The 15,000-nt window shown below is 37.0% G+C and overlaps 1 protein-coding gene across 1 annotated transcript in view; it reads right to left on the minus strand.

The window, feature by feature from the left end:
- The window catches only part of LOC144960852 (kelch-like protein 28), a 36,196-nt gene extending 21,959 nt beyond the window's left edge, over positions 1 to 14,237 (minus strand). Inside the window, exons 1-7 of the mRNA XM_078894234.1 lie at positions 14,125 to 14,237; positions 11,701 to 11,833; positions 9,867 to 10,087; positions 8,327 to 8,524; positions 6,008 to 6,175; positions 3,137 to 3,271; positions 1,741 to 1,930 (exon numbers count right to left, since the gene is read on the minus strand). Coding sequence (XP_078750360.1) covers positions 1,741 to 1,930; positions 3,137 to 3,271; positions 6,008 to 6,175; positions 8,327 to 8,524; positions 9,867 to 10,087; positions 11,701 to 11,809 — 1,021 coding nt within the window. The 5' untranslated portion in view covers positions 11,810 to 11,833; positions 14,125 to 14,237. The remainder of the gene's footprint in view (positions 1 to 1,740; positions 1,931 to 3,136; positions 3,272 to 6,007; positions 6,176 to 8,326; positions 8,525 to 9,866; positions 10,088 to 11,700; positions 11,834 to 14,124) is intronic.
- Positions 14,238 to 15,000: the final 763 nt, after the last annotated feature.

Consider the following 15,000-nt stretch of genomic DNA (forward strand, 5'->3'; position numbering starts at 1 on the left):
TGTTGGGTTTCCCCGTAATCAACAACGACACACAATGAATAAAACACTAAGGATGAATGAATGAGATATGTGTGAATGGTGTAAGACAAATACTACAGATTTGTTGGGTTTCCCCGTAATCAACAACGACACACAATGAATAAAACACTAAGGACGAATGAGATATGTGTGAATGGCGTAGTTGGGGTGAATTTTTCCTTTGAGCTTCAAGCAGCAACATTTTCATTCCTGGAAATAAATCAATACTTTTTCCCCTTTGTTTTTAGATCTGATAGGCTGGTGTTGCATAGATATATTTCAAGACTGAGATCCACCCTGTTTTGTTTTGTTTTTAAGGGTTTCACGGCGCTTGCAACACATTAAGGTCATATCAGTGCCAGTAAAAATGAAGAAAATGGGATAGTAATAAGTTCTAGAATTACAATTAAAGCACCCAATAATAATCAAGACAAAGGGGAATTGGTTCAAATAGGAATCAGATGTAGACTCCAAGAGCACATTATCACTATCAGTGTACTTAGTTTGAGATCACTAAAAGTCTCATCCAGACACAAGCACAGGTCCCCGCCAAGAGGAACACACTCAACTGCTTACAAAACATATATGTAAAAGGAAAAAAATGCATAACAGAAAGGTTATTTACAAGGGAAAAAAATATCCCCTCCCAAAACTAACTATACATTTGACAGTTTCCCTCCCAGCCAGAGTATCCGGCCAGGGCCAGGACAAAACCAAGTAATCTCATTCCAAGAAAAAGACAGAAAGCAAGTTGGAAAATAGATATAGGGGGATAGAAGATATAGTATGTACCTCCCTGCCCACGATGGGAGGTCAGGAACAACACCTAGGATATAAGGGGATGGAGGACATAATAGGTACCTCCCTGCCCACTATGGGAGGTCAGGAACCCCACCCAAGATATAGGGGGATAGAAGACATAGTAGGTACCTCCCTGCCCACTATGGGAGGCCAGGATCCCCACCCAAGATATAGGGGGATAGAAGACATAGTATGTACCTCCCTGCCCACTATCGGAGGTCAGGAACCCCACCCACAGATCCACCCTGAGTAAAGTTGAGATTTGTATCTGACTCATCCTCCCCTCCTGTCCACCCAGCATTGATTGGGTAGTTGGTTCCAATAGATTTGGCAGAAATTACTTTGCGATAGACTAGGGTCCTATCCAAAGTGTAGCAAGCATTTACTATTGTCCGTTTCATTAAATAGAAAGTGGCTCCATGGACCTAGCAGTTCTGAAGGACGACTAAAACAATGCAATGAACACTAAAATAAACTGGAAGGCAATTTGTCATTAGCAAAGCATGAGGAAATAAAATATCTTATTGGTTAAACTATTGAATACAACTCACGACTCATTGTGCGGCTATGTGGTCTTGTGGTATGACACTCGCTATCGAATTGGAAGGTCCTGGGTTCGAGCCTTGTTGTAAAAGTTGTAAAATGAGTACCCGGACTTTAACATCGTTGTCTCTGTCCAAAAAAAAAAAAATTATAATATCGCCTTACAGGCATCATGTCTTGTCCTAAATGTTAAATGTTGCAGTTGGACAGGGACAACTTGTAAAGCACTTTGAGCACATTTAGTGGATGTTGCGCTATATAAAAGCTCAAAGCTAATTCTACTTTGGTATTTATTGTCTTGTATTTCAACGTCATTTTCAGGTTAAGCATCAGGCTATGAGTATAAAAAAGTCTAGGCTTGAATAAACCCATACTCACCAGGGGTATACAAACTGAGAGGCAATTTGCATATGCTAATGACCTCTCCTGATTTGGGCAGCAACATCTCCATACAGTTGTATTTCTTTAACACGTCTTCCGTGTACGGATTGGCAATGATCATAATGCCGCGTTCGTAGACCATGCCACGTCTTGGCATCAACTTGATGTCCATTTCCTGCTGCCGATTCTGTAGATGAAAAAGAATGAAAGTTCATTTTACACATAATCAAACATTGGATTAAATCACACAGTTTTGTGTCTTATGGTTTTAAATAAGTTACAGTGCTTGAAACACATCCAGGTCATTTCAGCATCAGTAAAAAAAAGAAAGAAAAAAAATGGGATAGTCAAAATCAGTTATAGATTTACAATTGAAAGCACACAAGAAGTAAGAAGAGTAAGACCTAGGGGAATGGTTCAAATATGGAACAGATGTAGATTCCAATAGCATACCATCAATTTTCCTGAGTTTGAGAGATCACCTAAAAGTCTCATCCAGACACCAGCACAGGATCCCACTAATAGGATTACACTCAAATTTTAACAAGATATGTTCAAAACAAAAATAGAGAGATGATTTACAAGGGAAAAAAAAATATCACCTCCCAAAACTAATACGTTTCATTTGACTGTTTAACTCTCAGCCAAATTCTCCAGCAAAGGCCAGGGCAAAACCGAGTAGTCCCATTCCAAGACAGAGACAAAAAGCAGAGATAGGGGAATAGAAGACACAGCAAGTTACCTCATGCCCACCATGGGAAGCTAGTTCATTTTGCTTATTCGCACATTGGATAGAATCGCACACTCACGTGACACGTGTTGAACGTGCATAGTTGAGTCATTGGAGAAGGCTCTTTACTCACATTCTCTTACCATACTCGGGTGTAAAATGAGTACCTGGCCATTAACAGCATTGTTTCTGGCGGAAAAAAAAATGTAATATATTCTAACAGGCGTCATGTCTCGTTCTATATGTGACGTGTTACTGTTGGTCAGAGACCCCTTGTAAAGCAATTTGAGCACATTCAGTTTTAGTTTTAGTTCTAGTTTTTTTTTGTTTTTGTTTTTATTCCTCTTCTGCACAATGATTGAAAGAAGAAATCGTGTAATTATGGTAGCGGTACCAACGGTAAAGGTGTAAACTATATTTATAACGACAAGATATAAAGTGAGTAGAAAAGTGCCAGAAGACAATAGAGAATAAAAATTTTTCGCGGCGGTGGTGGGGTTTGAACCTGCGACCTTATTGGTACGACAACTCCGCCTGGCAGGTGAGAGCGTGGCTCTACCGTGTGAGCTATCCACAAACACAAAAATATTTGTATCAAACCCAAGTCATTTCTAGATCCCTCTCTCACCCACTTCTGAGATCGCCGATTCGTTCTATATTTACCTTCAACATGTGGTAGCATCGAATCTCATCGAGCAAAGCCCGTAACTCTGTCTTCTCTCGCAAGAGGGAGTTGGTGTCGATTTTATCACAGAAATAATAGGAACTGATATTGGCAAAACGTACACAGTTCATCACCTGGGCAAGGGAGAGAAATAATGAGGGTTAAATAAAATGAAATAAAATAAATAAATAAAAGATATTTTTCCCTTTTTTTTTTCATCAAATAGGTGACCCATCGTCTCAAATCGGTATTATGTCAGTACGAACCATATACTTATAAGCCGAATTTAATTTTAAACTGGTCAAAAATCTAAACTGTTGGCATTAGCACCCTGAAATATGGTATCCATTCTCCTAAACAAATCAGATAAACTCAACACAAGTCTGATATTTCTGGCTATAAATTCAATTTTCAACATCTTAACCAACCCGACTTAATACCGTTTTGAGGCGAAGGGTCACATAGGGGAAAGTTGTCTTTGGGGCCTATTCCAAGGGAAGACTGGAATAACCCAGCCGTCAGCCGTAGTGCAGCGCCACAAACTAAGGTAGGGTAAGATGTCTTGCTCAAGGCCACTTAGTGCAGCTGGTATTCGAACTCATTACCTTTCAGGTCCAAAGCAAAGATTGTACCACTGAGCCTCGCTGCCCCCCCCCCCCCCCCCAATGATCCTGTATACATAAACTTGACCCCAAACACATCCTACTACTTTGACCTAGAAAACTGTTAATCAATTCCTATTTATCTTTTAATCTGGTTGAGTTTTTCCTTTGATATTATCATGATTTACGCTAGAATGGTCAAAACGATAACATGAATTGAATTCAAGTAAGTCTACATGTGCGGCTACGTGGTCTTGTGGTATGACACTCGCTTTCGGATCGGAATGTCCTGACTCCGAGACTCGCTCAGCGCATAGTTGAGTCCTTGGAAAAGACTCTTTACTTACATTCTCTCACCATACTCAGGTGTAAAAAGAGTACCTGGCCGATAACAGGTCTGTCTCTGTCTGAAAATAAAATTGTAATATCGCCTAACATACGCATGTCCCATCCTACATGTTAAATGTTGCTGTTGGTCAAGGACCCCTTGTAAAACGCTTTGAGCACATTTAATGGATATTGCCCTATATAAAAGTTCAATTTTTTTTTTACATCAAACATCCTCTCAGTTCTTGCGACTATGTGGTTTAATGGTATGAAACTCGCCTTTTCTGTCAGAAAGATTTGTAATGTCAGCTAACAGGCGACATGTCTAGTCCTACATGTTAATGTTAAGTGTTGCTGTTGGCTTGGGACACTCGTTTTCGGATCGGAAGGTCCTGGGTTTGAGCCTCACTCGGCGCAAAGTTGAGTCCTTAGAATAGACTCTTTACTCACATTCTCTCAACATACTCAGGTTTAAAATGAGTATCTGGCCCCGCTAACAGTGTTGTCTTTGTCCGAAAAAAAATTATAATATCATCTAACAGGCGTCATGTCCCATCCTACCTGTTAAGTGTTGCTGTTGGCCAGGGACCCCTTGTAAAGCGCTTTGAGCACATTAAGTAGATATTGCGCTATATAAATGCTCAATTTTTTTTTTTTTAGCATAATATGGTTCCATTCCAGATGGCGGTGACCCGGAGTGTGAATCGGATCCAATTTGCCATTTGGACTTTGCTGATATGGTCGATTTTGAAGATCCTGTGACTCATAAAATGTTCTTGCCGGAGACGAGTTGTGAGAACGATCATCATCATCATCATCATCATCATCATCATCATCATCATCATCATTAGTGGATATTGCGCTATATAAAACTCATTTTTTTTTCTTTTTCTAGGGACCACTTGCAAAGCGCATTGAGAGGTTACATGGATATATTGATAAGTTCTCTTTGAATTCTCTCAAACACACTCAAAATAATTGTGTGTGTTGGTTTCAATTGTTTTGGTTTTTTTTTTTTTGGCAGGCCAAACTGGTGAGTACACGGACGCCATTTGCTAAAATAAAAAAGGCATGAAAATTATTTCCACAAAAAGCAATAAAAAATAAAGTAAAATATTTTTTAAAACTTGAGTCTTTATATATAGTGCAACATCCACTAAACGAGCTCAAAGAGCTTTATAACGGACCCTAGTCAACAGCAACACTTAACGTGTAGGACAATCAAGCCATATTACAATGTAATCTTGGGTCAGAGACAACGTTGAAAATGGCCAGGTACTCATTTTACACCCCAGTACGGTGAGAGAATGTCAGTAAGGAGCCTTTTCCAAGAACTCTACTATGCTCCGCTAAGAGATGTTCTTGAACCCTGGACCTTCCGATCCAAAGACGAGATTCATACCACTATGAAAATATCTCATGCAAAGCTTCTCTCCATTAAATGGTATCACCCTTAAATCATAGAAAAGGATAACACATTCATCTAGCTTTCCCTTAACTGAAACCAATAGTTTTATTTTTTTTAAAATCAACTCACCAATACTAAACTTTAGCCAGAAAAAAAGGGGCATCCCTATGAGTATTTCATTTAATTGCATTCTATCAATAGGATTCAATAGTCTGATGTCACGTCCACACAGCAACCAGCAGCTTGGTTCTAAACAAAGTACTATTTATTCTTCATTCTGGCGAGAACTTTTTCACATGTCATGTGATCAGAATGAATAAAGTCAAAACATGATCCGATTTATAAAGTTTTTCTCCTCTGGATACACTTTTATGCTAGTCTGAGAAGTATTTCATAAGGGTGGTGATGGAGATAATATGACAGCTATTGTTTCGATAGTTTAGAACCAGTTACTATGCGTCTTTACGAGGGAAGTGAAGTTACGACTATTGAACCGTATTGATCAAGCGAAAAGAGGATTACTAACTACCAACCTCTACCAGGTGCGGCCCTCTCTCATCCTTGTCTTCGTCTACCCAGGCCATGCAAGCCTCGTAGACCGTCTCCTCCAGGGTAACATTGAGGTCGTCGTCGCTGACAATTTCCACCAGCTTGTCGACGGGGAGCATCAGGAACTCTTGTTGTTTACAAAGTTGTGAAAACTGGGGGATAACAATTTTTTTTTTTAATTTAAAAAATTAGCTTTTATATAGCGCAATATCCACTAAACATGCTCAAAGCGCTTTACAAGGGGTCCATGTCCAACAGCAACATTTAACATTTAGGACAAGACATGATGATTCCTATTAGGCAGGTGATTGGAAAATATACTTAGGGTTTATAACATACTGAATTTTGAAAATATACAGAAAATTGGCAACTTTGAAATTTTTTTTTAAAAATGAATATAGAGTTGAAATCATAAAGAATACAAACTTTGAGATGTTTGCCATGAAATGATTTTTTTCTTTATTCTCCACCACAATGAATTGAAATTAAACCAAAGTTTCATATCTTTGGCTACGAATTAAATTTTCTGCACCTAGCTCATAAAATAAAGAAAATAAAATATTTTTTTAAACTTGAGCTTTTATATCAGCAATATCCACAAAACAATCTGAAAGCACTTTATAAAGGGTCGCTAACCAACAGCAACACTAAACATGTAGGACTAGACATGGAGCCTGTCAAGCGATATTACAATGTAATCTTGGGACAGAGACAACGTTGAAAATGGCCAGGTACTCATTTTACACCGGAGTACGGTGAGAGAATGTGAGTATAGAGCCTTTTCCAAGGACTCAACCATGCTCCGCTCCGAGCGGGTCTTGAATCCTGGACCTTCCAATCCAAAGACGAGATTCATACAACTAGACAACATAGCCGCACATATCATAAAGAATACAAAATTGGAGCTTTTTGCGATGAAATTATTTTTTTCTTTATTCTCCACCACATCGAATGGTAAATAAAACCCAAGTATCAAATCTTTGGGTACAAATTAAAGTTTTTGCAACTAGTTCATAAAACAAATAAAATAAAATATTTTTAAAAACATGAGCTTTTATATCGCCTTTGCCACTTTTTCTCCCATATGGAAAGCAACAGTTATCTCCAATACAAATAAACCTAGATTATTTGGTTCCAACGTGAAACCAATTCTTCTGTATTGATTCTAAACCTAGAGAGTCACAAACACTCTTACTCACAACTTCCAAACTTTCGTAAACAAATGCCTCTGCAGCAGGATTGTTAAAAATCAGATGGAAAGATTACATTTCGATCATATGTTTGTTTTTAAGGGTTTTACGGCGCTTGCAACACATTTAGGTCATATCAGCGCCAGTAAAAAGGAAGAAAATGGGATAGTAAAAAAATCTAGAATTACAATTAAAGCACAAAAGAAAAGGAGAGACAAAGGGGAACTGGTTCAAATAGGGAACAGATGTAGATTCCAAGAGCACACCGTCAAAGTACTTAGTTTGAGATCACCTAAAAGTCTCATCCAGACACAAGCACAGGTCCCAACTAAGAGGAATACACTCAAATGTTTACCAATCATATAATATAATATGTAAACTAAACATAATACAATGCATAACAGAGAAGTGATTTACAAGGAAAAAAATATCATCTCCCAAAACTATAACTATACATTCGACTGTTTCCCTCCCAGCCAAGGAACTCCGGCAAGGATCAGGACAAAACTAAGTAATCTCATTCCAAGACAATGACAGGAAACAATTAGAAAACGGGTATGGGGAGATAGAAGACACAGCATGTACCTCCCTGCCCACTATGGGAGGTCAGGATCCCCACCCAGACATTTCGATCATAGAATTATAGAAAATGTCAAATCAAGAAGAAACCCATTAGCACCCAAATTATGAAGAGGAAATGAAGACGGGTTGGTCACAGCCTGAGAAGAAGACAAGTGAGCAACGTCACCCACAACAGGAATCAATAGTCTGATGTCACATCCGCCCAGCAACCAACAGCTTGGTTATAAACAAAGAAATTCGATACCTTTTTTATTCTTCATGCTGGTTAGAACTTTTTGACATACATGTCATGTGATTAGAATGTATAAAAGTCAAAACATGATCAGATTTATAATGATTTTCTCCTATGCATACACTTTTATGCTCGTCGGAGAATCATTTCATAAAAGTGTCTGCCATTTTCCCGATAGTTTAGAACCAGTTACTCCGATAGCGAGTGTGTCATACCACAAGACCACATAGCCGAGAAACTCAGTTCATCCACACACACACCCAAAACTTCATTGACACAGTGAGCCTCGTTTGACTTACCCTGTTATTGATAATTTCTTTTGCCTTCAACGCCAACACGTTGCACTGGTGCGCTTTGGCAAAGAAGTACACGCCTATACAATTTGACACCGTCACGTGACTCATCATGAACTCAGCACACCCGTCTCTGAGAGGAACTAGCTGGAAAAGATTGGCGGCCGATAGAAGGTTCTGGACTGTCTCTTGTGTTAGTGATACCTGAAAAAAAAAATGGGGTTTGAAATATTGTATGACTTTTTTTGTTTTTTGTTTTTTGTTTTTTTTTAATTTTTGGGGTTTTTCAAAATTGTTTTTTTTAAAGTAATAAACAAAAATGAATATAACAACTTCATTTTGGGCTGTTTGTTTTGTTTTTTTGTTTGTTTTAAAGGGTTTTAGGTCCCTTGCAAAACAGCAAGGTCATATCAGCGCCAGCAAAAAGGGAAGAAAATGGGATAGTAAAAAGTTCTAGAATTACAATCAAGCTATCCAAGAAAAGGTAAGACAGATGGGAACTGGTTCAAATAGGAAACAGATGTAGATTCCAAGAGCACACAATCTAGTACTTAGTTTGAGATCACCTAAAAGTGGTACTACACATTAAGTGTTGCTGTTGGCTTGGGCTTTTTTTCTAGCATATTGCGCAATATATTAATGCTCAATTATTTTTTTTAAATATTTTTTTGTTGATGTTTTCTTATGTGCTCTGTAGGCTTCTAAAGCCGTACAAGTGCCTCATTACTGATCAATCCGGAGACCCCAGACTGAGGCAGTAAACCACTTGATATCACAAATTGAGCTTTTATATAGGGCAATATCCACTAAATGTGCTCAAAGCGCTTTACAAGGGGTCTCTGACCAACAACAACACGTAACATGTAGAACAAAACATGATGTCTTTTTAGGCGATATTACAAATTTTTTTTTCTGACAGAGACAATGCTGTCAACAGCCAGGTACTCATTTAACACCTGGGTAGGGTGAGAGAATGTGAGTAAAGAGCCTTTTCCAAGGACTCAACTATGCTCTGAGCAAGTGAGGCTCGAACCCAGGACCTTCCATCTGAAAGCTGGTGTCATACCACAAGACCACACAACTAGGTGGAGAAAATTTAATTTATAACCAAAGATATGAAACTAGGGTTTAATTTCTATTCACTGTAGTGGAGAATAGATTTTGAATTGCGACTGTCATACCAAAGACCAAATAGCCGCACATATCATATGTACCACCTATGTGGTCTAGTGGTATGACACTCGCTTTCGGATCAGAAGGCCCTGGGTTCGAGCCTCGCTCGGCGCATAGTTGAATCCTTGGAGAAGGCTCTCTACTCATATTCTCTCACCATACTCAGGTGTAAAATGAGTACCTGGCCGTTAACAGCGCTGCCTCTGTCCGAAAAAATTGTAACGTCGCCTAACAGGTGTCAGGTCATGTTCTAAATGTTAATTGTTGCTTTTGGCCAGGGACCCCTTGTAAAGCGCTTTGAACACATTTAGTGGATATTTCGCTATATAAAAGCTCAATTCTTTTATTTTTGAATTTTTTTTTTACCAGCTACCTGTCCGGTGTAGATGTAGTCCAGAACCAGTTCCAGGGTGGTGGGCTCCATGTCTTTGAGGGAGATGCGGTCCTGCTGTCCCTCGGCCAGCTGGGTGGAGAACATGACGAGGAAGTAAGGGGACGAGGCTGCCAGGACGTTTTTGTGACAAGGGAAATCCTGATCATCAACGACCAGGGTCACATCGACAAACTGTTTGTTTCTGTAGAGGGTGGAAAACCCTGAAGAATGGAGGACATAATAATAATAATATAATAATAATAATAATAATAATAATAATAATAATAATAATAATAATAATAATAATAATAATAATTAACAATAATAATAATAATAATAATAGTAATAATAATAATAATAATAATAATAATAATAATAATAATAATAATAATAATAATAATAATAGTAATAATAATAATAATAATAATTATAATAATAATAATAATAATAATAATAATAATAATAATAATAATAATAATAATAATAATAGCAATAACAATAATAATAATAATACTTTATTACATCCCAAAAAGGAAATTTTTTGTACAGAAGTGTTATAATTTACACAATAAGATAAAAAATACAATGGAAATAGGATGTATATATAAAAAAGGAGCAGCTCCATAACCGGAGCCGCGCTTTACAATATGAATAATTTCAACACTGTGAAATAGTTAAAACTGTCACCATAAATGATAAATATTATTTATGAAATGGCAGTTTTTGGAAGAAAAAAAAAGGAGAAAAAAAAATCCCAAAATTTGCAAAAAAAATGTGTGATTAATTTTCCTAAAAACACATAATCAGTTCATGAAAGATGGTATTTGTTTGTTTTTAAAGGATTCACAGCACTTGCAACAAATGTAAGGTCATATCAGAGCCGGTAAAAAGGAAGAAAATGAGATAGTAAAAAAGAAACTAATCTTGATTAATTATTAATCATCTTTCACATTCTACATGAGCTATCAAATTAAAAGAAAGAAAAAAAATTGTCTTTTTTTGTTGTTGTTGTTGTTTTTTTTCTTTGCCAAATCTGGAAATTTTAAAGAAAAAAAAATGCAGATTTTGCGGATGGATGCAAATCAGTGATATTTTGTGATTTTTTTGCGAGTGCAAGCAATGCAAAAAAAACCTACCATGCCAGATTATTAAATTCTTAGGATTTCCTGTATCATAAACGAATAATGTGAGCCGCTATGTGGTATGACAATTACCTTCGGACTGTGAGTCTCACTCTGAGCAGCACCTAGTTGAGTCCTTAGAAAAGGCTCTTTATTCAAAATGTCACAGTACTCAGGTATAAAATGAGTACTAGCAACACTCAACATGTAGGACGAGACATGACGTATGAAAAAGCGATATTACAATTTTCCCCGAAAGACAAAGCTGTTAACACAGCCAGGTTTTCATTTTACACCTGAGTACAGTGAGAGAATATGAGTAAAGTAGGGCCTTTTCCAAGGACTCAACTATGCGCAGCTCAGAGCGGGACTCAAACTCAAAACCTTCTGATCCACAAGACCACATATAGGGAATGAGATTATCGGAAGAGTAGCGTCCCTTGATAGGACGTCACCCATAGTCTGTGACGTCACTGGCGGAAAAGTTATTAGATAGAGAACGTCATGTTGGTTGTGCGCATGCGTCTCTCGTCCTTGCTTCCGATGAAACCGGCATGAGACACTTAACCGAAAGCGAGGACGAGAGAGACGCATGCGCAAAACCATTTTGATGTTCTCTCTGTAAGGTGACGTCCAATCAAGGGAGGCTACTCTTCCACTAATCTCATTCCCTATAATGATAAAGAAGTACTGGGATAAGAAACGTCGACTACCTGCAAGTAGGTTGGCAGCTCTGAGGTCATCTTTGAACAAGTATTCCGAGGCTGTGTCTGTTTCACTGGTGGGGGACGAAGCCGAGTCAGCCATACACAAGCTGGTCATTTTCACTGTTTCAGCATCGAGAGCCTGAAAGTATTGAGAAATAAGTTTAATTATATAAGTCAGTGCATGACATAATCAGTCAGAAGGTGAAAATTTTGGATTTGCATTTTTTGGGGGGGATTTTCTCAAAGATGCTCCCCAGAGCATTTAAATTAAATCTTTATTTGAAGTAAATCAGGTGATTTTTAATGAAGTTATGGTATGGGAAAGGTATCCAGCAACTTTTCTCAAATTTCATACTTTTTCAACTTGACTAACTGTAAAAAATATTTCGAAGTGAAATTAAGCTTTAATATTTTCCTGAAGATGTACAAAAAGGGTTGATTTATGATATCTATGACAAGACTTTATTTTTAAATCAAAATTGGCCTTCTAACTAAACTTGGCAATATCTCAGTCTCAGTTCAAACCTTTTCACCATCCGACTGATTATGTCATTCACTGTAACATGTAAAAATTGGGAGAACAGCTGGAAGCATGAAAAAGTGGGGGCTAGCTGAGACTAGCTTATGTACATGTGGATGCCCAGAGCAGACGATGGAGCACATCCTTAGAGAATGTCAGGATGGACCCAGCTGTAATGACCATGACCTAAGAGTCTGCTCCATAGATGCTGTGGAGTGGGTTCAGTGTTAGAGCGACAAACTATGATGATGTAACAAGTTATGGAGAAGCCTAGACTCTGCATTTACAACAACATTTAAAAACAAGTCACAACCTTGCGGAGATGGTACAAAATACAAGGGCATGTAAATAGATTTTGAACTACACGGTTGTAAATGCAAAAAATACTTTTCTGTCAACATTAAGTAATAAGATTACTTGCACACAAGGCAATATGAAGACAATTTGCTTGCTTAGTCAAATATTACATTTGTGCGGCTATGTTCTTTTGTGGTATGACACTCACTTTCAGATCAGAAGGTCCTGGGGTCGAGCCTCGCTCGGCACATAGTTGAGTCCTTGAAAAAGTCTCTTTACTCACATTTTCTCACTGTACTCAGCTGTAAAATGAGTACCTGGCAGTTAACAGTGATTCTGACCGAAAAAAAGTGATAACATCGCCTAACAGGCGTCATGTCTTGTCCTAAACGTTAAATGTTGCTGTTGGTCAGGGACCCCTTGTAAAGCATTTTGACACATTTAGTGGATATTGCTCTATATAAGCGCTCCATTTTTAATTTTAATTTTTACAGTCACTGACAGTCCAGTTATGTAATCACTTCTTCTTTAAATTAAAATGATACTAATATTTTTTTAAAAAAATAACTTGAGCTTTCAAATAGAGCAAAATCCACTAAACAGGCTCAAGGCGTTTACAAAGGGTCCCTGACAAATAGCAACACATAACATGTAAAGTAGAACGAGACATGACGCCTGTTAGGCTATATTACATTTTTTTTTTTTTCACCCGAGTATGGTGAGAGAATGTGAGTAAAGAGCCTTTTCCAATGACTCAACTATGCGCCGAGAGAACCCAGTACCTTCTGATCCGAAACCGAGTGTCATACCACAAGACCACATAGCCGCACTAAGCTGCTACAGGCTGTGGACTGTAAAAGTAAAAGGTAATGACATGTCTGAGAATAATCACAGCGATTAATATGGTTTTTACGCTGTGATTATCCCCAGACACCTGGCTGAGGATAATGAAAATTCGTTATCCCCAGACAGATATTTGAAATTCAGCTCTTTTAAACAATTGTCCACAGTCCAGAATATGGAATGTTTCCGAATGCACATAGAAATAAGGAAACTTAATAAAATATCTATAAAAACATAAAATTAACCAACATTAAATCAGTTGTTACTACAAATATACACAATATGCGTCGACCTCGAAGTGGGTGTCATGGCCGAATGGTTTAGTCGTCTGCTCTGGAAGTTTTACCAGAATTGACGTTGTGGGTTCGAATCCTGGTTCGAATAACGAATTTTCAATATCCCCAGACAGGTATCTGGGGATAATGACAGCCTGGTTTTTACGGGTCTAGCTACCATTAGCCACTTCACTAGACCTCTTGTATCTATCTATCATAATCATAGATTCTCATGTAAAAAATAATTAATGTTTTTTTGTTGTTTTTTTAAATATCAAATTAGAATTTAAACAATAGAGGCTAAAGGTTTACGGTTTACGCCACAGTGACTGAAATTTAGTTGGTCGACTAAGACTAAGTTTCTACTTTTTTGACAGACTTTACTTGGGACTTTGAGTTGGGGAGACTCGAGACTACCGACAGCTTATTGATACTCTATACTATTACTATTCTAAATACTTTTGATGTATTTTGATAGCAAGATCATTAATTCACCTATTTAATTTTGCCAAAAAACACAAAATTCAACACTATAAGTTGCCGTTACAACCTGTACGGAATGACTTCTATCTTTTGTGTCTAGTGTCTAGTTTTGTGTTTACTTGGCCAGATGGTTGCTTTTCAAATACTAGCTAAATATTTGACCGTTCCACTTGAGTAAAAAAAAAAAAAAAAAAAAAAAAAGTATGTAACCCACGATATTCAATCTAAGGTTATCAGATCGAATTCAATCTTTTATTTCTCATCCTACCATGAAATCCGAAAGAAAATCATATTATTTCAACAGTATAAACTAACCATTTGGCATTGGTCTTTTGTTTAACTTGTTACAGTGAATGAAAATGTTTCTGCTTGAAGCTCGAAAGAAAAAATGACATACTTCGAAAGAATGATCAAATGAACAAAACACTAAAACCATGAATGAAATTAGAAAATTACAAAGAAAAGAAAAGATAGCTTACAAAGGAAAGAAGAGATTACAGCCAATATTCTAATATGAAACCGTTTCTGGTGAAACAATGTATTTTGCCAAATCTTTAGAACTTGGTATTAGAATGCCATTCTGGCAATCTGGTCAATTCGATCTTCGTCTGACCCGTTCGAATTTTCGTTTCATTAACTATTCGCCGAAGAGAACAAGATTATTATTATTGTTATTATTATTATTATTATTATTATTATTATTATTATTATTATTATTATTATTATTATTATTATTATTATTATTATTATTATTATTATTATTATTATTATGATGATGATGATGATGATGATGATGATGATGAGATGATGATTATTATTATTATTATTATTATTATTTTTATTATTATTATTATTATTATTATTATTATTATTATTATTATTATTATT

Source organism: Berghia stephanieae, chromosome 15 (genome assembly GCF_034508935.2).
Source record: "Berghia stephanieae isolate SIO BIC M18660-M18661 chromosome 15, UCSD_Bste_1.3, whole genome shotgun sequence".
NCBI classification, from domain to species: Eukaryota; Metazoa; Mollusca; class Gastropoda; order Nudibranchia; family Aeolidiidae; genus Berghia; species Berghia stephanieae.